General features: G+C 40.7%; 1 protein-coding gene across 1 annotated transcript in view; it reads left to right on the top strand.

Annotated features, from left to right (window-relative positions):
• The window catches only part of CFAP299 (cilia and flagella associated protein 299), a 534984-nt gene extending 514417 nt beyond the window's left edge, over positions 1 to 20567 (top strand). The window contains exon 6 of the mRNA XM_063425365.1: positions 20402 to 20567. Coding sequence (XP_063281435.1) covers positions 20402 to 20497 — 96 coding nt within the window. The 3' untranslated portion in view covers positions 20498 to 20567. The remainder of the gene's footprint in view (positions 1 to 20401) is intronic.
• The last annotated feature ends 3415 nt before the right edge of the window (positions 20568 to 23982 follow it).

Raw genomic sequence — 23982 nt, 5'->3', positions numbered from 1 at the left:
TGCCCACAGTCATGTGTCTGTCAAGGACATGTTTGAGCGTAAGAAGCCAATGTCACCAAGTCACCCCCTTGCCCAGCGTCTGACAGCTGGCTTGTCCGAACTATTAGCCCGCCAGCTTTTACCATACAATCTGGTTGAGTCTGAGGCGTTCAAAAAATTTGTAGCTATTGGGACACCGCAGTGGAAGGTACCCGGACGGAATTTTTTTTCACAAAAGGCAATCCCCAACTTGTACTCGATTGTGCAAAAGGAAGTCATGGCATGTCTGGCACACAGTGTTGGGGCAAGGGTCCATCTGACCACTGATACCTGGTCTGCAAAGCATGGTCAGGGCAGGTATATCACCTACACTGCGCATTGGGTAAACCTGCTGATGGCTGACAAGCAAGGAATGCGTGGCATTGCAGAGGAGTTGGTGACACCGCCACAAATTGCAGGCAGTCCTGCTGCCACCTCCTCTACTCCTCCTACTCCATCCTCTTCCAAAATCTCCTCGGCTGAGTCCTCTTGTGCTGCTGCGTCTTGCTCCACATCAACGGCACCCTCCCAGCTCCCCAGGTACTATTCCACATCCCGGATACGGCAGTGTCACGCCGTCTTGGGTTTGACTTGCTTGAAAGCAGAGAGTCACACCGGACAAGCACTCCTGTCCGCCCTGAACGCACAGGTGGAAAAGTGGCTGACTCCGCAGCAACTGGATATCGGCAAAGTGGTGTGTGACAACGGAAAGAATTTGATAGCGGCATTGAAGTTGGGCAAGTTGACACATGTGCCGTGCATGACACATGTGTGTAATCTGATCGTACAATGCTTTGTGCATAAGTACACAGGCTTACAGGACGTCCTGAAGCAGGCCAGGAAGGTGTGTGGCCATTTCAGGCGTTCCTACATGGCCATGGCTCACTTTGCCGTTATCCAGCGGCGAAACAATATGCCAGTGAGGCGCTTGATTTGCGACAGCCCTACACGTTGGAATTCCACACTCCTAATGTTCGACCGCCTGCTCCAACAAGAAAAAGCTGTTAATGAATATTTGTATGACCGGGGTGCTAGGACAGCCTCTGGGGAGCTGGGAATTTTTTTGCCACGTTACTGGACGCTCATGCGCAATGCCTGTAGGCTCATGCGTCCTTTTGAGGAGGTGACAAACCTAGTCAGTCGCAACAAAGGCACCATCAGCGACATCATACCATTTGTTTTCTTCCTGGAGCGTGCCCTGCGAAGAGTGCTGGATCAGGCTGTAGATGAGCGTGAAGAGGAAGAGGAAGAGGAAGAGTTGTGGTCACCATCACCACCAGAAACAGCCTTATCAGCATCGCTTGCTGGACCTGCGGCAACGCTGGAAGAGGATTGTGAGGAAGAGGAGTCAGAGGAGGAATGTAGCTTTGAGGAGGAGTGTCCTGTCAGAAAGGACCTTCAGTGCAGCAGGAGGTATTGTCACTGAGAAGAGAAGTCGCCTAGGTCAAAAAAGTCTAGATTACCTCACCTTTATTAAGATGAATGAGGGATGGATCCCGAAGGGACTGACACTGGGCGATACATTCGATTAAAACAGGCCTGATGAGATGAGCTGCCTTGGGCTAAAAATGGTCCACACACTGCTGTATTTTAGCTCTGAATGACATTTGACTTGCGTGACTTATCCGCCACCAACTAGGGTTCAAGCCGCCATGCTTTAGGGCACTTTCTGCCTGTGAAACAAACATCAATTTTTCTGGCCGCTGCTACAGCAGCGGCTGCAACAATACCAAATTTTTCAGGCATGTGTACATGCCTAATTTTTAGGCCCACTGGTGCAGCACTGTGGCTTCAAAAACCAAACCCCAAAAAAATCCTCCAAGATGGCACCAATATACCAGTGGTCTAAGCATCTTCCCACCTTGTCCTAAAAAGGGGAGGTGATTCAACAATTAAAAATCTCTGCCATTTACACGTCCACTGATAGGAGACGCGGAAGGTATTAAACTGATATGAACAATACTAAACTCACCACTCCTATCTGGTGGCACATTAGCTTGCCCGCGCAGTGCCACAAATTTCAAGTAAGAGGACCGACCAAGCATCTTCTTCCATCTCCCTGTTACATAAATCAATGCCATATCCATAGAAATTGTACATAATATCCAGGAGAGTTTTACAGGGCCATATCTTGTCGCCTGTTGAAAGAGGTGACCTTGCTCGGGTCCCAGGTGTGCGGTTCCTAAAATGGCTGCCATATACATGTCCTCTGATAGGAATGGCGGAAGGTATTAAACTGATATGAACAATACTAAACTCACCACTCCTATCTGGTGGCACATTAGCTTGCCCACGCAGTGCCACAAATTTCAAGTAAGAGGACCGACCAAGCATCTTCTTCCATCTCCCTGTTACATAAATCAATGCCATATCCATAGAAATTGTACATAATATCCAGGAGAGTTTTACAGGGCCATATCTTGTCGCCTGTTGAAAGAGGTGACCTTGCTCGGGTCCCAGGTGTGCGGTTCCTAAAATGGCTGCCATATACACGTCCACTGATAGGAGACGCGGAAGGTATTAAACTGATATGAACATTTACTAAACTCACCACTCCGAGTGCTGTTATTTATTTAATTTTTTTGTGGTGAGGCTTTACAGGACAGAGTGCTTCTCCACGGGACATGTTAACTCACGGGCAGCTGGCTCATCAAGGAACCAGAGCAGCTTGAACGAGGTGACCTTGCTCGGGGCCCAGGTGTGCGGTTCCTAAAATGGCTGCCATATACACGTCCACTGATAGGAGACGCGGAAGGTATTAAACTGATATGAACAATACTCCACTCCTATCTGTAGGTCCGTCCCATTGTGATTTATGCCCCCCACCCACCGCGCAGGGATGGGGGCCGGGGGGAGGAAAGTCGGCCCCCCATTGTGATTTATGGCCCCCACCCACCGCGCAGGGGTGGGGGCCGAGGGGGGGAGGACAGTAGGTCCCCCCATTGTGATTTATGGCCCCCACCCACCGCGCAGTGGTTGGGGAGGACAGTAGCTCCCCCCAGTGTGTATCATGGGCTTTGAGGACAGGTGTCAATCCATACCTGCCAAGTGACCCTATGTAGGGGGAACAGTCCCTATTCTGCTCTGTGTCAGTGTGTATCATGGTCTCTGTGGACGGGGAACAGTCTCTATTCTGCTCTGTGTCAGTGTGTATCATGGTCTCTGTGGACGGTGAACAGTCTCTATTCTGCTCTGTGTCAGTGTGTATCATGGTCTCTGTGGACAGGGAACAGTCTCTATTCTGCTCTGTGTCAGTGTGTATCAGGGGCTTTGAGGACAGGTGTCAATCCATACCTGCCAAGTGACCCTATGTAGGGAGAACAGTCCCTATTCTGCTCTGTGTCAGTGTGTATCATGGTCTCTGTGGACGGGGAACAGTCTCTATTCTGCTCTGTGTCAGTGTGTATCATGGTCTCTGTGGACGGTGAACAGTCTCTATTCTGCTCTGTGTCAGTGTGTATCATGGTCTCTGTGGACAGGGAACAGTCTCTATTCTGCTCTGTGTCAGTGTGTATCAGGGGCTTTGAGGACAGGTGTCAATCCATACCTGCCAAATGACCCTATGTAGGGAGAACAGTCCCTATTCTGCTCTGTGTCAGTGTGTATCATGGTCTCTGTGGACGGGGAACAGTCTCTATTCTGCTCTGTGTCAGTGTGTATCATGGTCTCTGTGGACGGTGAACAGTCTCTATTCTGCTCTGTGTCAGTGTGTATCATGGTCTCTGTGGACAGGGAACAGTCTCTATTCTGCTCTGTGTCAGTGTGTATCAGGGGCTTTGAGGACAGGTGTCAATCCATACCTGCCAAGTGACCCTATGTAGGGGGGACAGTCTCTATTCTGCTCTGTGTCAGTGTGTATCATTGTCTCTGTGGACGGGGAACAGTCTCTATTCTGCTCTGTGTCAGTGTGTATCATGGTCTCTGAGGACAGGTGTCAATCCATATCTGCCAAGTGACCCTATGTAGGGGGAACAGTCTCTATTCTGCTCTGTGTCAGTGTGTATCAGGGGTTTTGAGGACAGGTGTCAATCCATATCTGCCAAGTGACCCTATGTAGGGGGAACAGTCTCTATTCCGCTCTGTGTCAGTGTGTATCAGGGATTTGACTATCTTTATTCAGATTCAAAAATTACAATTCCAGGAAAAATTTAACAAACATTTACAAGAACATGTTATGCACATCATAGAAACAACGTGAACCTCTTTAAAGCCACAAACTTAAGACAAAAAGTATGTACACACAATGTGTAAGGGTTTGAAAGAATATTCTGAATCCTTACATGTTTACTTTATCGTTTGTTTGATTTTTGTGAACCATATATAAACTACAAGCAGCGTGAAAACTATAAAAACTCAAGTGGCCATGCTGATCAAATTAAATAGTATGCTTTACACAGCTTATAAGGGTGATGTCACAGCACAACGGGAATCTAACAGGGGAAGAGGTGAAAGTCATCCTCCCCCTCCCACGACCCCGCCATATCTGCCAAGTGACCCTATGTAGGGGTAACAGTCTCTATTCTGCTCTGTGTCAGTGTGTATCATGGTCTCTGAGGACGGGGAACAGTCTCTATTCTGCTCTGTGTCAGTGTGTATCAGGGGCTTTGAGGACAGGTGTCAATGTTAGGTGATTTCTGCCCTTTATGGATTAAAAGCAGACTCTGCATCAACTGTGTAATTTTCCATGGGAGTTTTGCCATGGATCCCCCTCCGGCATGCCACAGTCCAGGTGTTAGTCCCCTTGAAACAACTTTTCCATCACTTTTGTGGCCAGAAAGAGTCCCTGTTGGTTTTAAAATTCGCCTGCCCATTGAAGTCAATGGCGGTTCGCGCGGGTTCGCGAACATTTGAGGAAGTTCGCCGTTCGCGAACCGAAAATTTCGGGTTCGCGACAACACTATTTATCAATAATAAAAAATAAAAAAAAATCTGTGAGTGGTTGTGTAGAAAGGGCTTCGGTTAGCTGCTTTGCCCAGGGGGCATCTAATATTGTTAAGATAGCCCTGCATGGATGCAACCTCGACCATAACTCCCCATCCAACTACCACCCTATATTGCCCCTGCCGTTTGCCTCCAAGATCCTTGAGAGAGTTGTGTATGCGAGATTGATAGACTTCCCTGAATCCCTGATAATCAACAGCTTCATCTCATTCTCGGTCTACTAGATACTGCTCTCTCCTGGTGCTCCTCCTACCTCTCCCAGCGCTTTTTTAGTGTTTTCTTCTCTGGCTCTGCCTCTTCTCCCCAACCCCTCTCTGTTGGTGTCCCTGAATCCAACTCTCTGCTTGACCCACTTCAGTCTGGATTCCGCACTCGTCACTCTGTTGAAACAGATGTGACCAAAGTATCCAATGATGTAATCGCTGCTAAATCTCACGGCCATTACTCTATCCTAATTCTCCTTGATCTTTCTGCTGCCTTTAACACTGTTGATCATCAACAGCTTTATCTCATTCTCGGTCTACTAGACACTGCTCTCTCCTGGTGCTCCTCCTACCTTTCCCAACGCTTTTTCAGTGTTTTCTTCTCTGGCTCTGCCTCTTCTCCCCAACGCCTCTCTGTTGGTGTCCCCCAAGGATCAGTCGTTGGTCCTCTACTGTTCTCCATCTATACTGCCTCCCTTGGTAAATTTATCAGCTCCTTTGGCTTCCATTATCATTTATATGCAGATGACACGCAAATCTACTTGTCCTCTCCTGGTCTCTCTCTGCCCATCTTGACTCGTGTCTCTGACTGCCTCTCTGCGATTTCCAATTGGATGGCTGCTCACTTCCTTAAGCTTAACCTGTCCAAAACAGAACTTCTGGTCTTTCTTCCCTCAAGTGTTGCTACTCCCGTGTCTGTCTCGCTCCAAGTCAACGGCACCACCATCACCTCTACCTCACAGGCTCGCTGCCTAGGCATTCTCTTTGACTCCAACCTCTCCTTCACCCCTCATGTCCAGTCAATTGCCAAATCCTGCTGCTTCCATCTCAAAAACATAGCTCGGATCCTTCCCTATTTAACACCAGACGCGACTAAGGTGCTGGTCCATGCCGTTGTTCTTTCTTGTCTTGACTACTGCAATCCCCTTCTCAGTGGTCTTACGTGTTCCCAGATTGCACTGCTGCAATCTATTATGAACTCGGCAGCAAGGCTCACTTTCCTGTCCGCCCGCACCTCCCATGGCTCCCCCCCTCTGTCAGTCCCTACATTGGCTTCCAGTTAAATATAGGGCTCAATTTAAGATTCTGGTGCTTGCTTACAAGTCCCTACATAATGCTGCTCCAACCTACCTATCCTCCCTAATACACAAGTATGTCCCGTCAAGGACTCTGCGCTTTGCTGAAGACCTACGCCTATCCTCTGTCCGTACTCCCACATCTGATGCTCGCTTCCAAGACTTATCCAGGGCTGCACCTTCCCTTCTCTGTTAGACTTTCACCCAACTCCACTGCTTCAAAACAACTTTGAAAACACACTTCTTCAGGAAAGCATATCATTTAACCTGTTAGTGGTTTTTCATCCCCCCCCATGACTCCTCTCCTCCAACTGTCAAAAATAACAAACTAAGTTCCCAGTGAATACTTTTCTAGCAACCTATTTTATTACCCCTACTTATATCCTTTGTGTCACTATACCCCACTCCCTCTTGCATGTAAGCTCATTGAGCAGGGCCCTCAACCCCTCTGTTCCTGTGCGTCCATTAGTCTGGTTACAGTTACGTGTCTGTTAGTCCACATATTGTACAGCGCTACGGATTTTTTGCTGGCGCTATATAAATAATATAATAATAATCACGAGCTCCATTATGGTGTGATTTGTTTAATATTTGATGCCTGAAATTTCTTCAGTCTACCACCCTACATAAGACTTGTCCTGCTCGATAGATTGTATGGCTTCTTTATTGTAGATCCTATCTGCTGTCTTCTAATGCCAACCCCACTTTCCCTCTAGCTGGAGGGGATTATCCTGATAGTAAGTTTTATTAATTGTCTTCCTTATTTTTGTTTCTTCTTTGTTTTTTTATGCTATCCCCCACCTCCTTGTGTGGTAGACTTTGACAGTGCTGTGTTGCTGTTTTTTGCATCTATATTTGCCTTATGGCATGCCAGAATTGCCTTCTTGCAGTGCTTATTGATGTATAAAGATATTATGGAAGTGAGATTGAGAATTAGTACAATAGTCACCTTAGTGCCCTGTTGCCATGATCTCCAACTTCTTCTCTGGCATATTCTGAGCTCCTCTGTCTATGGCCTTTGGTGGGGGGGGGGGGGGGGGGGGCTGTAGAAAATGCCTTGTTTGCTATAAGCCCTACTGAGCAGGAGCGATGGGCCTATGGCAGACTGATACTTGTAAGGTCAGTGTTGCTTGGACCGGTTGTGTTGTTGGTGATGGGAGAGATGTTTGGATGCTCATAGGGTCTTTAGATGGGATTTTTGTTGTGCAGTGAAGATTTAGGAGAAGCTGCTCTATGGGTCTTTGGAGGGGGGGCAGCACAGTAGATTGGCTGGTGTTTTGGAATTCTCACTGCATCATTGGTCCCACTGCATTGGAGATTGACCAGCTTATACTTTTACAGTTTTTTAACAATGCAAAAGACCTGGCTTTTCAGAGACATGGAACGGAGGAAGTTGTGTCTCTGTAGTCTTGCCTGCTAGACTTTAGTATTCTAATGAACCATTAACTCAAAAAAACACCTATGACTTCAGGATTCCTATGTGATCCTTTTGATCTGTCCGTGAGAGGCAGTTGTTTTTTCTTTTCTTTTCCTTTATTGCATTATGTAGATTTCCAAGTAAAGTACAATACCACTTTGCTAACTGTGCATGCTTGTACCAGACTCTGCAGTGCTGCATGGTGCTTCTTTGCTGAGCTTCACCGTCTTTACATAGTCTCTTCCTGATTGTCTCATGCATGTTTACAACCTATTCTATGTTTTTTTCCTTATTTACTACACTCTCTTATTCCCTTCTTCTTATTTCTTATTTCTATTTATTGTGTCCCTTCTTTTACCTAACTCGAACGTTGTGACTAATTAATAGGACTGAAGATTTATTGGTATGATTTTCCTAGGACATTATTTTGTTACGGTTAGTTGTTTTTGTTCTCAGTTATGAATATTGAGCACTGTGATAGATCTTTTGCGTATAACAGGATAATAGTAATACTTGTCAGGACAGATGCCCTTAGTAGACAACACATGACAAGGTCACCATTAATATAATACAGGGGCTGTTTAGTCTTAAAGCCCCAAGATCTTTATTTCCAACATAGGTGTTGATTTAATATTTTTGGATAAGCTTTTCAAATGATATTATATATTTGGGTACATTTTTTAATATTTTAATATTTTAGTTTTTATCTAAATCTTAAAATATGAAACATTTGGGGGGGGGAAGGATCTGAGCTCCTGTGCCGTAGACTACTACAGCGACGTGAACTCAGCAAATCACACAATACATTTTGGTGTACGGCCATGTCACAATGGGGGGCACAGAAAGCCACAGACCAGGGAAACCACATGGCCCATATTGAGAGTAAAATGGCAGAATATACAGAAGCGCATAACAGCTATGCTGACACGGTGAAAGAATTGGAAGTCAAGCTGAACAGACAGGAATTTCAATTGATGGATCTAGAAGACAGGTCATGCCGCAAAAAGCTTAGGCATTTGGTGGATTCCAGAAGAGGTACTACTGGCAGACCTTATGGCATTCCTGGCTGGGATATTCCGGGCCCTTGCCCCAGACATACAACCGTCCATGCTTCTTATGGATAGAGCGCACAGGGTCGCCAGGCGGAAGCATCTACCCACTACCACCCTGAGATATGTGCTGGCCATAATGAACTACTTCCACGTGAAGGAAGCCATCCTAAGATCTAACAGGACACAGCAAGACTTACCAGAGCCATACAGATACAACCAGGTATATATAGATCTATCTGCAGAAACACTTAGTCAGTAACAAGCTTTCTGAAACATAACAAGAGAATTGAGGAACAGTAAGAGTTCCGTACGGCTGGAGATTCCCTGGAAAATGACTGATTACCAGGGTAGGCAAGATCCAAGCTGTCTCTGACATAGCAGAGGGCTCCTGGCTACTCCGACACTGGGGCTACCATACAACAGCTCCCGGAGACAGCCCAAAACCAAGTGCCGAGATCCCACAAGAAAGAATGTTAAACCATCCAAAAACGCCCAGGAAAACGGTGTAGTAGATCATGATAAGAGACACCCGTGCCAAGAAGAGCATCCATAATCACAGGACGAGGACTTACTTCATCAAAATTACACCAAAGTCATAAGCGCTTTAATGCCCCAGAACTGGTTTAAGAGGTCGGAACGGTATGTACAATGAAGTACTTGAGGTTGAGTTGAAACGTTCGAGAACACTACCTGTTCCATTATAACCCAAGTTGAACGCAACCTTTTAGTGGACTTCGACACCTCACTGGACATGCCCCACGGCCAGATAGGGGTAAAGTACGGTGAGTTACTTTTCAGATCTATAGATCTATCTACTGGCCTGACTTACAGCTCCAGATTGAACTGATTTCAATGTGAATGGGGTTATGCGGGTCAGGAAGGGGAATGAGAGGGTTACTTAGCTTGGACTTACATAGACTCAATGTTGTAGCACCTGATTTCACCACAGGACAACTTTCACCCATAACTCGTAAGGCCAGACAACTCGTAATACCAATATGACTGAATACTACTCAAGGTGACAGAACTTCGAGCCAAAGGCAGGGAAGCCACAGTTGGGCTCTGCAGCTGTGTCGTTCGACCTGACCCCTTTCACCCCTCCCCTCTGCCCCCTGCCCCCCCCCCCACCCCCCCAAAAAAAAAAGATCTAGCACTATTGCTAGTGGAAAAGAAAGATAGCAAGAATGCTAAGTTCGACCATTTTGGTCCTTTTGGTTTTATTATTTTCTGTTATGGTTGTTTTAATTGTTGTTGATTTCTGCATATACGATTATGTCTTACCACGATATTGCCTGTGAGAACTAACAAATCTGTGCAATCACCATGCAATTTATGTCCCCATCACATGGGCAAAAAAACGCTGCTAACTAGAGACTTGCAAATGTCACCAGAGTTATGCCCAGCCCCAACCCCTCACCCATGCAGGTTCACCCCCACAAACTATTAAAAGATCCCACACACAAGTCCCACCACTGCAAGGTGCTCACCATTCTAAAGCATCCACCTCATAACCCAGCATGAAAATATGTCCACATAATGTACAAGGATCGAGTATCCCATATAAAAGACATGTCCTACTCAAAGAACTGAAAAAAAAAAAACAAGCAGATATCATACGTTTCCAAGAGACGCACTTCCGCACTAACACTTACCCAAGGATGCATCTACAAAATTACCCTCACCAGTTATACTCCACAACTCCACATAAGTCCAGTGGGGTATCGATAGATCTCATAAGTAGTATCAAACAACCAAACAATAGACCCCAGGGGGAGATATGCAATTTGGCAATGCTCCATCAATGACCTAGACTACACTATTGTTAACGTGCATTCCCCTAATACCAATCAAAGGACCTTTTTACACAGTATCCGTTTTAAAAGTTTATCCAAAATTATTAATAATTTGAAAACCTTATACAAAAATATTAAATTAAAGTTTTATTCATATAATGCAGGATAGCCCCATTAGAAATCTACATCTACATATTATCAGAGATTCTAAAATTACAGACACTACCTCTAAGAACCAAATGTCTTGATTATCCTCCTCCTTCCCCTTTACCTTAACCGCATGCCTTATAAATTACATAATGATTATTATACATTGTGCGCATACTTGCTACCTCCTAAATATGTTTGAGAGGAGGAGATTGACTTGCCTAAACAAAACCTATATAATGACACATATATGCTCTTGCGAATTTATAAAATAGCCATTCTGGAGATTTTTTTTTCCCATACAACTATCTTATCTTTGCTTGTGTTTGTGCAAATGAGTTAAAAAGTCTCTGTTATAGAATTCTGGAAATTAATGATTTACATTATCTAATAAAAATTGATTTATATAAATAGCCAGTAACATTAAAACCATAAATTTCTTAGAACCCAAAGTGGCTTCTGCAATTTACGCCAAGCTCTTAAACTGAAATCAGTGTTCTTTGTAGTGAATGAACTTTTTATGTATCATAAAGAGAACTGGACATTCATGGACTCATGTCTTTGTTTTATCTTCACTAACTATGTAATTATGAGTCTATGTAATTATAAGATAGAAAAAATAACTATTATAAGGTAGAGAAAGTCTATTATTATTATTCATTTGAATTCCATAGGCTGCAAGTTTAAGGCACTATTGGTTTCTATGTCTATTTGTAAAGAGGACTTTTATGCTTAGCCATTTTATTTCTGGATGATAGCGTTTAGCTTTAACCTTGTAAATGTTAATTGGAATTTGTGCAAGCCTCTAGTAATGTGCTTAAATATACTTTAAAGGACACTCCAAGCACCCATACCACTTCTGGCCATTGGAGTGGTCTGGGTGCCAACTCCCACTACCCTTAACCCTGCAAGTGTAATTTTTGCAGTTTTCATAAACTGCAATATTTACCTTGCAGGGTTAGGTCCTCCTCTAGTGGCTGTCCACTAGAGGACACTTCCATGTTCATAGTACATGAAAAGTGTGTTATAACGACGCTGGATGTCCTCACGCTATGTGAGGACCTCCAGCGTTGCCGAAATCCCCATAGGAAAGCATTGAAAGCATTATTCAATGCTTTCCTATGGGGAGGTCTAGTGCACGTGCGCAGCATTGCCGGGCATGTGCATTAGGTCTCCCCTGCCGCCGGCCGCGCATGCGCGATAGGTCTCCTTCGCCGACGTCCGGAGCGTAGGCGGAGCCTGACCCAGTGCTGAGGGACATCGGCGCTGGATACAGGTAAGTCACTGAAGGGGTTTTAATCCCTTCAGCAACCTGGGATGGGGGGTGGGAGGGAGAGGGGACCTGCAGTGCCAGGAAAACGGTTTGTTTTCCTGGCACTGGAGAGTCCCTTTAAAGCATTCTCCCCGGAGTATCATATGATGCTGTTGATGCAAACCTCTTGCCAGGTCTTGTCTGGCCATAGAGGGGACAATTAGTAAGAGCTTCAAGTCCCCAAGCAGAGAGACTGCTGGATTAGACTCACCATAATGGGTAATATAGTACGAGTTTAGCACAGGAACCTAGCACATTTATTTTTTTATTTTTTTTTTATATTCAAGCACAAAGTCAGAGAAGGCATTACTCAAGCTTTAGTAAAATAATTACAAGAGACTTCTTCAGTGAATTGTAAAGGTCAAGAAAGCCTAAGCATTTGCTGCTTTTAGCTCTGCAAAAGCAAATAATCAGAATAAGATTTGTATGTTTTATTTACAGCTGTATGACTGCTTTATTTTGACAAATGTCTTCCTCATTATACCAGGATTCATCCGGTACTCATCCATCCATTGTGGCGGCACATGCGATTGATAAATATTCATTTAAAAATTCCATTCTATATTAAACTGTAGCAAGGTTCTTACAATAGTTTACTTATATTGCACTGAGTTGGCTACTTCAAAGACTGAGTAAATTACAATCAGACACTAAATAATCAAAGTCCTTTTCAATAACATGTGGTTTATACAAAGATGGCGTGTAGTATACAGTGTATTTTGATTTACCTATCCTCCCCTGTTCTCTTTCCTGCCTCTTGATTGCTTGTATCTCGAACTAGACCACTTTAAATTTTGTAAAACTCTGTTTTCAAAAATTCTATTCATTCCTACAAATACTTTGCCTCCACGGTTTATCTCCAGAAACACCCATTAATCCAACCCCACAAGCGCCCTTCCTTAGTGTTACATTTGATCCACCCTCACCTTTCTCTCCACATCTGTCTCCAAATCATGTAATGTCCACATTAAAAACATTGCTTGTATTTTCCCCTGTCTGAAGTGATTTAACTAAGGCAGTTTTTCACTTATAATTTCATACTTTTACTATTGCAACTCACTCCTCATTGGCATTGTAAATGCCCACTGCGATGAATGAATGCTGCCACCAGATTTATTTTATTCACCCAATGTTCCTTCTAAGCCTAACCTTTGCCAGGCTTAACATCGGCTTCCTGCACCTTTCAGGATCCGACTTCTGACACAAACATTTTAAAGCCATCAACATGTCTAGTACCCTGTCTTAGGTTTTCTCTTTAATTCATAAACACACCTCCTTATAAATTACTATGCTCAGCTAGTGACCTTCTCTTGGTCCTTGTTGATTCTAACATTGTTAATTCTTGCATAGGATTCCTCAAGGGCTGCACTATGCATTTGGAATGTCCTATCTCACCCCATCACACTTTCCTATAGCCTCCTTCTTTTAAGAAGTCCCTTAAACCCCAACTCACTAGGAAACCTTATAATTTCCCTTAGTAACTTCTCTTATTACAACAGTCCTCGGTCCTCAGGTCCCTTCACACACAACCAGTGCTCTCTTTCCTCTTTCCCGTTCTCCTCTTGTTCTTCCACACACTTTTTTTTCAATAGTTTAACTAGACACTGACATCATATATATTACATTCTCCTTCTATCTGACATGTAATGCTTCCTCTTGTCTTTGAACATGTTCACCTTTTTTGTATTATCAACATTTGCTTTGTCTTTTAAATTACTTGCTCTTATACATACACACTGTATAGTGGTAAAGTGCTGCAAAATATGTTGGTGCTAGATAACTGCTAATACTAAATATACTCAAATTGGCATTAAAAACATTAAGAATTTAAATATATATTGAAAAATGTACTCCGCCTTATAATGAAAATCATCATGTGCAATCCATTGTGGCGGTATTTAAGAATGATGAATTTTCATTTAAAATTTTAATATTTTATTAAACTGTATAGATTACACATATTGCACTGGGCTGGCTTTATCAAAGAATTATTAAATTACAATCAGACACTTATAGTAATAAATCCAATGTTGGGAGGAATGTAACACCCATGCATTCATTCTAAAACAGCTATTATTAGCTTGTATTTTAAGATACTCTAAATGTGAAATTTGGAAAATTATAAATAAAACACAACTAGTACAGGCATTTTAGTTGTACAGTACTGTAACGGATCGCCTGGCATGCTTGACAGATGCTCCTAGTGCTTCCCAAGTGCTCCAAGCACTCCACTAGACACCATACCCACCGCAGACCCCACAAACCACCTCAGCTTGGTTGGGGTCTCGCCATTGTCCACCCACTCTGGACCCAAGAGCAGGATCCAGCTTCCAGTCGGTAGACCTCTCTTGTAATACAGAGAGCAGGAACAGGAACTGCTCTTACAAGAGCTAGTGATTATACTCTGGGGAGTATACTGATTATAGCAATCCCCAGAGTGTAGTTCTCCAATCCCCCAAACATGAGCCAAGACTTCATGAAGGGTAGAACAAGTCTGAGGCTTTATTGGTACAGGTTTGCTTATATACAATTTCTCAGGCCAGAGGAACACGCCCTGGACCTGATGGAACACAGGCACTCAAAGGACACTAACCAATTAGAACAATACAACAATGTCTGACACTCCCACTTCCAGCCCACAATCCCTCCCCTCTGCCTGTGATACAATTAACAAAGGCAATGGGCTAACTCAATTAACTCTAAACAGAAAAAAACATACATTTTTACAAACCCCAAAAAGTACCCCAAAATACAACATATCCCCTGATAGCCCCGATCTGTGTGAACAACATATCCAAAAATCACCCAGGTCGGTTCAGGGGTTCAGGAATTTCCTGGAAGTCTTATTTTTGCCACACCGTGCACATGGTCCCATGCCCAAAACAGTTCCATACACTCGACGACAAAACACCACTGGACAATTAATCTGTTTCAGTTAAAAGTCCAAGGGGCAGAAACAGTACTTTTGAACATGGGTTATCACAAGGCCCATAGTCCCAGGGTAGGAGGATGGCAAACAGACCCCTCCAAAAACCAGTGGCGAAGTGGATTTCGTCACAAGTACCTTAAAAGTTAGTGTTATGCAGAAACAGAAAAAGTATAGTCATGATAGCCATTTGTAACAGAGATTTACCAAAGTAGGGAAAAAGTGTAGTAGATTTACACAATAAAAGACTCAGCAAACTAGGTTATATGGAAAAAAAATCTTATATACCATATAGAATGACAATGGAAGAGTCCATATGCCAACACGTAATTAAAAAAGAAAACATCATACCTCTTCAACTGGCACAAAATGGAAGAGAAGTACGTACCTGCCTAATTAAATCCAATACATCAATACATTTCTTTTAAAGTTGCTTAAATTCTTGTTTCTTGTTAAGACAAAAATGCAAATCTCCTTTAAAGGAGAACATAGAAATTTGCAACACAATATAAAACGATTCTTTAGTAAAGGAACTTTGCCTTATGTGTCTCTTATTGATGAGTTGTAGTGACGTTATTTATTATTTCTTGGCACTTTTTATTGCGGTTTTGAAATTTTACTGTTCAAAATCTCTAAATAAAACTTTCAATTATTATCTATTCTTCCCATGACACACAATACTGTCACAGAATATATATATCTATTGATGATATGCTTCATTTCATGTAAATCGTTTGTTGACAATAGTTATTTTGTACCATTAAGGTAAGCTGTTCTTAACATTAATAAACAATTTTGTCATGTTTACAAATCATGTATTCAACCAACATTTTCACCATTTTCATTCTGTGAAACCCCTTTGTGACAAGTTATTTTGTACTTTTAAGGAAAAATCACATTCCAGAATGTATTATATTATGTTTAATTATCCCCTATATTTAACGAAAATATATTTATGAGGTGTGGAAAATCAAATAAAATTCATAAATCAACACCTGAATGCCGCTATCTTAGCTCCCTGTCAATCATCGCTATAAGCTTTTTCCTTTGCACGTGGCAGCCAGCATATAAATAAAGAGAAAAAGAGAAATGAAATCATGATTTTCTTTCTCCCCTTCATTTGCAATTTTTGCCCTGGTTTTGACTTGTCTGAGCTGTAATTTTCTAAATATTTTATATAAATTGAAAATAAAAAAGTTATAGGTAATTTTTATTGTTTAGTTTAATTATGTTTTTTTTCCAGAGTAAATTTGCCATTTTTGCAATTCATGTGCCCAACAAAGTTTTCACCATTCTCATTCTGTGAAACCATGAATAATATATACTAATTTTTTTTAAAGGATACATATAGGCCAATTTCTGAAACATCTGTTCTATCAGGACTCATAGGCCGAGTGTGTACCAAACAGTGTACCAAACAGCTAGTTGCATACTATCTACTATTCAGATATATACAATGTATGGGACGGGGGCTGCCTTCTTAAATTGAAGACCCACACACACATTTATTTTGTATTTTGTTTCCCCTTAATCTCACAACATAAAATTTAGGGAGGAGTTAGATTGGAATATAAGCAATCTTGATTTATAATGCGTTCTAGCTACTTTTGTTCATTTATTAGCTGGGGTATTATTTATTTTATTTATTAGTAGGGGGCATTATTACACCAATATCCCTTGTCTACTTTTCCCCTGGGTGCCCTACAAATATTTTAACCAGTCACCTCCCACACTAGATATGAAAAAAGAGCAAGAGACTGAAGCTATTCTCTCCTGGTTATCAGTCATCCTGAATACCATTGGGATAGATTTTATTATTTGTTTATTTTTAATTTTACCCATTGACTACATTTGCAGCAGGCAGGTCAATATCTTAGGTTCCTTTTATTTTAATGTTACTACTGAAATACTTTGCACTTCAATCATTTACACCCTGCTTCCAGTGGATATACAGTTTCAAGAAAAAATATGTGAACCCTTTGGAATGATATGGATTTCTGCACAAATTGGTCATAAAATGTGATCTGATCATCATCTAAGTCACAACAATAGACAATCACAGTCTGCTTAAACTCATAACACACAACGAATGAAATGTTGCCATGTTTTTATTGAACACACCATGTAAACATTCACAGTGCAGGTGGAAAAAGTATGTGAACCCTTGGATTTAATAACTGGTTGAACCTCCTTTGGCAGCAATAACTTCAACCAAATGTTTCCTGTAGTTGCAGATCAGACGTGCACAACGGTCAGGAGTAATTCTTGACCATTCCTCTTAACATAACTGTTTCAGTTCAGCAATATTCTTGGGATGTCTGGTGTGAATCGCTTTCTTGAGGTCATGCCACAGCATCTCAATCGGGTTGAGGTCAGGACTCTTACTGGGCCACTTCAGAAGGCGTATTTTCTTCTGTTTAAGCCATTCTGTTGTTGATTTACTTCTATGCTTTGGGTCATTGTCCTGTTGCAACACCCATCTTCTGTTGAGCTTCAGCTGGTAGACAGATGGCCTTAAGTTCTCCTGCAAAATGTCTTGATAAACTTGGGAATTCATTTTCCCTTCGATGATAACAATCCGTCCAGGCCCTGACGCAGCAAAGCAGCCCCAAACCACACATAGTTAATGTGCAATTCTGCTTGATAAACATCCAAATTCCTTATGCTTGGTACAGAAGTCAGCCATTTTTCTAAGTCATATTTTAGCAAACACTAAGATACTCCATTGAAGTTTCCTTATTTAAAGCTAATCTTTGAATAAGTACAGAAGAATTGCAAATAAATGTCAAATTTGACTTTTTACAGAATTTTTCAATACAAAAAATTACATTTGTGTTTTGTTACCATTTTACCAATCACAGTATATTATCTACATCCTAGTGATCAATTTATAAACATCATTTTGTCCTTATTCAATTTACATATCTTACATTAAAATGTCCTTAAAAGAACACTATAGGGTCAGGAACACAAACATGTATTCCTGACCCTATAGCGTTAAAACCACCATCTAGCCCCGTGAACTTACCCCCTTGTCTCCCTGAATATAGTAAAAAATTACTTGTATTCAAGTCTGCAGCTGCTGCCTCTGCCCCTGATCTGCCTGCTTGGCTGAAATCATAATAAGTGGTGGTCTAAGCCGATGACAATGCTTCCCTATAGGATTGGCTGATACTGTTAAGGAGGCAGTGGAGCCAGCACAAGTCAAACACCGCCCTGGCTAATCAGCATTTCCTTATAGAGATACATTGAATCAGTGTATCTCTATGATGAAAACTTAGTGTCTCCATGCGGAGGTTGAAGACACTGAATGTCACTGCGCCAGGAAGCACCTCTAGTAGCCATTTGAGGAGTGGCCAGTGGAGTTATCACTAGGTTGTAATGTAAACACTGCATTTTCTCAGAAAAGGTAGTGTTTACTGCAAAAAAAAGTAAGTCTGAAGAGAATGATTCTACTCACCAGAACATATAAACAATAGTTGTAGTTGTTCTGGTGACTATAGTGTCATTTTAATACATTTTGTATTTTGATGTGTTTAGCATTAACATGCTTTTTGGTATTTAGAATTAGAATAGCCCAGCTTTTTTTTTTTTTTTTTATATATCAATGATTATGTTTATCTAACTGCAGCTGCTTCCTATGCAGAAATATATTTAATGTTTCTGCAAGATAAATTCAGAAGTCTTATTTACAAGCCTAATGTCAATATTACATCAATAAGCTTGGTAGTCATGCAAACATCATGTAGACTTCAGATGTCAACAGATTGTCCTTTGGGTCGTATCCATGTTAAGTTACAGAAAAAATACTCCATTATTTTGTCCCCATTTTGTTACATTGTTGCTGTTTTATAAAAGTATTATAACGTTTATAACATTCATTTTTGGTCAACAGAAGAAGGGTTGTACTGTTTATTTAGTGCCTCCAGCTGCACATCCAGCATAAAACTGAATAATTGCACCAGATTTTTCAAATACCACAATTAATGTTCATTTTTTTTGTAGTACATCTGGTGCTATGATTTGGTCCATATATCGCAAGGGGGGGTCTCCCCATTTCACTTAGCCCATTTAAATATTTACAAATGCACAATGTAATTATTTTTGAGACAAAATGCCTCTGCATTCTTTGTAGTTGTTTCTAAATCTTCTACAAAGAAGACAATGTTCGTGTTGTAATAAAAAGCATTAACATGTATTTATAGAATGCATTAGACAAGGACATCCATTAACAAGAACTTGAGATCATCAAAACAGCATCTTAGTAAATCAGACAAACATTGCTGCTTTGGAAAATCATAGTTTTTATACATTTTGAGATTTATTGAGTATTTCAAGCAACATTGAGTAATGTGCTGTCAGAAGCAATACAAATAGGTCAGATAGGTTAAATAAAAAGCAAACACAAATATACTTAAGTAACTTCCTGTACTACTTCCCCTTAATGTATCCCTTCCTTCCACTATTTTCCTATATAACTGTTTAGAAAAATAATTGACAGATCACCTCCTTTTGAGGATCTCTTTCTGCGGTTAGGTAAAAATTGGGAAACAGGACATGTTCTTTCTCTGACTATAATCCAGATGCCATTATTATTCCCTATCTTACCTGCCTCCACATTTTCATGCTGGTTCTTTGTGTAGATGTTCTCCTCTTTGTACCAACTCCCAACCTGTCTGCTATGCCAAATCACCATCTGTTTCCCTCACTCCCATCAGTCTTTCTTAACAGTCCCCAGCCATCTTACCTCCTTTTCATTCCAAGTGCCCATTTATAATCCCTTTCTCTTCATATAAGCTCCCCATCTTTTCCCCCATATGCATACCTGAATATTATCTTTCTTCTCTATCATATAAGATAAATATATTTCTTCATGCACGTAATGCCCAGTCCCTAATTTCTGCGTATACAGACAAGTATTGCCTAATTTTGTCTACAAATGAATACAAAAAAATGTAAAATAACTTTCTTATCCCCTGGTCTAAGAGTATCGATAAACCATTGAATGAAATTAAGTGGATCCCAGGTCACTGCAGTCCACTGCAGTCCACAGGGTCTCCTTTAATATATCAATAATATCAAAAGATATATTAACACAGTAAAACAGTAGGTTAGCAATGTTATATTTAATTATGTTTTGTCTTGGGGTTTTTATGTTGGGATTGTTTTTTTTTGTTTGTTTTTTTTTTTTGGTTGCTTGCCAGCACAGACTGTCAACTACCAATTTCCAGTTACCCTGGGCATGAGAGAGCCACCAAGGAATTTATTTACTGAACAGTTGACATGCACAGACAATAGAATTACAAAACATCCCCCAAAACAGGGGAGTTAGAGAATAGTATCTTGTTTGTCCCAATGCTTTCATCTCTGTTTATAGGCCAAACATGTTTGTGCTATCATTTTTTTCCACTCTTTTTGTTGTTAATCTGTGTTGTGATATTGAACTTACGGTAATTTACTTTACTGAAAAAAAAAAGTATGATTTGATAAGTAACTGTATTTTTATTTAATTTTAGGTCTCCCCTGGAGATAACTCAACAAGGACTCCTATCCAAACCGATCTTTACACACAAGTTGTCATCTATGATCATGTTACACGTCGTAAAACCTAAGTTTCAAACTGAACCAAGTGGACAACATTACTGTAATAAGTGAAATAAAGATCTTTCTTGTTCCAATGTCTCCGCCATTTATCATTTGTAGCTAACATATAAACATTTCTTTCCGTGAAGTTAGTTTAAAAGATAAAATAAAAAGATTATATTGCAATAGAAGGAATAGTAGGTATTGGTCACAAGATTTCTAATGGCTTCCATGGCTAGAGAACAAGTGTCAGTTGGTTGCACCAAATCGCCTTATCTCATTTTCTTATCCTAGGATCTGTCGTTTCTAGTAGTTCGAAGAACAGTCCAAACACCTTAAGCACTTTAGATTACTGAAGTGCATTATGTTTGAAGAGTGTCTTCTCCTTTTTTTTATTTTACAAAATAGTGCAGATGTCAATAGAAATAAATCAACTTTGTTACATCCCCTAGATAGATAAACTGAGTGATATACAAAAACCAATCCCAGTGTAAGGTGGAGCATTTGAATAATATATAACTTACCCCCCTTGGAACTCTCAGTAACCTAAGGGGGAATAGAAAACCAATAGTGTAGAATGTTATGTGAAGGATAGAGTTAAATGGCTTGATAAGGGTTCACTCACGTGGTTCTGAGCCTAAAAGGACAGGCTCAGATCACTCTGGTAGACGTGTATATAAGGAAACACGGATCCTTTAGATATGGATGACTTTGATTCACTTTCTAGAGAAATGACAAATGCCAGCTTCTAGTGCAGTAGTTTTAAGGTACCAATTTATATAGGTGAATAAATGGAACTGCTCACCTTTTCTAGAGCCTACAACTTGGCTCTAAGTTTACACAGCACTTGTGTCTTTAAGAGGACACATACCCTTCTTTAGATGTAGCAGGAACTTGGAATGTCGAATGCAGAATCCCACAGGTCAAATTGAAGTTAAAAAAAAAAAAAAAAGGATTTATTCAATATAAAATACACCATAAAAACAATAAATGGTAATAAATAATAAAAGTCAAATCCTGTGGCTGGTTCCGAATCGGATTATACTAAGCGCTCCACCTTACACTGGGATTGGTTTTTGTATATCACTCCGTTTATCTATCTAAACTTGCAAGTGCCGGGTTGTGAGAGGACGGCACAGTGGTGGTAGCAGCTCCACTGATTTGACTTTTTCTGTACTACTTTTATAAGCGCCACTATACACATACTCTACCATTCTATTTGTTACATCCCCTGGCTGTCAATCAGACTGGCCTGTTACTTGCTAATAATTTAACTCAGTGGACCTAAATTATATTGTTTAAAGCTCTTGCTATTTACATACAACTTATTGAGCTGCAATTGGGCAGCCACAGAAGGTCTGGTCTTGGGAAGAAGGGGAGGGCTTGCATGGCTGCCGACAAGAGATTTGCAGCTTTTGCAAGCTGATTTTAGATATACCTGTGAATGAAAAAAGGCATTATTAAATGCTTGCATGTTTTCATTGTTTGGGGCCATTAACAAGTAGGTTTATATAAAATGTAAACAGAATGTATAATTTGTAATGTAGGAGGCCTATTCACTAAACACTGATGGCTCATTTACAATCTTGTTGCTACATGTTACTAACCAGCCGCTGGCCACTAAAATGTTTGTCGCTGCTCTTAGCAAATAGTGACTGGCTACTGACTACATTATTTAATAGTAGCAACAGGGAGTTCCAGTTGCTACTGAAAGCCAGTCACTAACTAATGACTAACAACTCCCATAATATTCTGTGGGAACTGACAACTGCTACTACTGTATTTGTTTCCGACTAGTTCTCATTTCTGCCGCTATTCTTTACTACTGCTAACAATCCAAAGAAACTTAACAACTGCCACAGGCCTGGCACAAAGAGGTAAATCTTTATCCAGCCTTGCTACTCCAAATTGCCAAACAGCTGTTACTTAAGTGTCACTACTGGCTACAGGTAGAAGTGCACATAATCAGGTGTGTTACTACGCGTTATCAGCAAGTGGCTTATATGAAACATAGAATGTGACAGCAGATAACAAACATTGGGCCCATCTAGTCTGCCCAATTTTCTAAATACTTTCATTAGTTTCTGGCCGTATCTTAAGCCTTATGCCTATCCTACGCATGTTTAGACTTCCTCACTGGGTAACCTCTACCACTTCAGCTGTTGCAAATTTTTGTATTATCAGCAAAAATACATATCATACCATCAAGACCTTCTGAAATATCACTATAAATAAAAATATTAAAGAGAATATGTCCAAGTACAGATCCCTGAGGTACCCCACTGGTAACCAGACCTTGCCTCGAATATACTCCATTGACTACAACCCTCTGTTGCCTGTCACTCAGCCACAACAATATTGGAATCCAAACTTAAAGATTGCAATTTATTTACGAGCCTTCTATGTGGAACAGTGTCAAAAGCCTTACTGAAATCTAGGTAAATAATGTCTACTGTACCACCCTGATCTGTTATTTTAGTTACCCAATCAAAAAAAAAAATAAGATTAGTTTGGCATGATCTCCCTGAAGTAAACCTATGTTGTCTCTGATCTTGAAATCCATGTGATTTTAGATGTTCAACAATCCTATCCTTTGACATAGTTTCAATCACTTTCCCCACTACTGAAGTAAGGCTTACTGGTCTATAGGTGCCCGACTCTTCCCTATTACCGTTCTTGTGAATAGGCTCAACATTCGCTAATTTCCAATCTTCTGGGACTACTCCTATTAACAATGATTGGTTAAATAAATCCGTAAATGGATTTGCTAGTACACCACTGAGCTCTTTTAATAACTTTGGGTGTATTCTATCAGGCCCATTGACGTATTTGTCTCTGCATTTGACAGTTAAAATAGAGCATCTTCCTCTTTAAACTCACATGTAACAAATTACTTATTTGTCTTTTTCCCTAACTGAGGTCTCATTCCTTCATTTTCATCTGTAAATACTGAACACATTTTTTTATTGAAGCAGTCAGCTAGACCTTTATCCTCTTCTACATACCTTCCTTCTTTTCTTTTTAATCTAAGTAAAAAAAAGTTGTATCTCCCTGTTTTACTGACTGTCCTATTCTCTCTTCTGTGTGTGACTTGGAGGTTCTTATTACCTGCTTAGCCTCTTTCTGCCTAATCTTATAAATCTATCTATCTATCTCATTCTGTTTATTTTTTTATAATTACTAAATGCTAACTTTTTGTTTTTTAATATTTTGGCCACTTCTGTGGAGTACCACATTGGTTTCTTCATTTTTCTGCTCTTACTGACAAGCCTAATGGAATTTTCTGTTGCCTTCAGTAGTGCAACTTTTAAATAATCCTATTTCTCCTGGACTCCATTTAAACTGATAATGCCTCCTTTACACATATTCTAATTTTAGAAAAGTCTGTTTTTCTAAAATCTAAAACTTTTTATTGTGTGTGTGTGGTGTGACTCAGTCACTGTTCTTATATTAAACCACACTGACTGGTGATCCTCAAAAACTTGTTTTAGAGATAATTCCAGTATGGAGTTTA

Source organism: Pelobates fuscus, chromosome 6 (genome assembly GCF_036172605.1).
Source record: "Pelobates fuscus isolate aPelFus1 chromosome 6, aPelFus1.pri, whole genome shotgun sequence".
Taxonomy (NCBI): domain Eukaryota; kingdom Metazoa; phylum Chordata; class Amphibia; order Anura; family Pelobatidae; genus Pelobates; species Pelobates fuscus.
The sequence above is the reverse complement of the archived record's forward strand: the minus strand, read 5'-3'. Positions and strand labels throughout refer to the sequence as shown.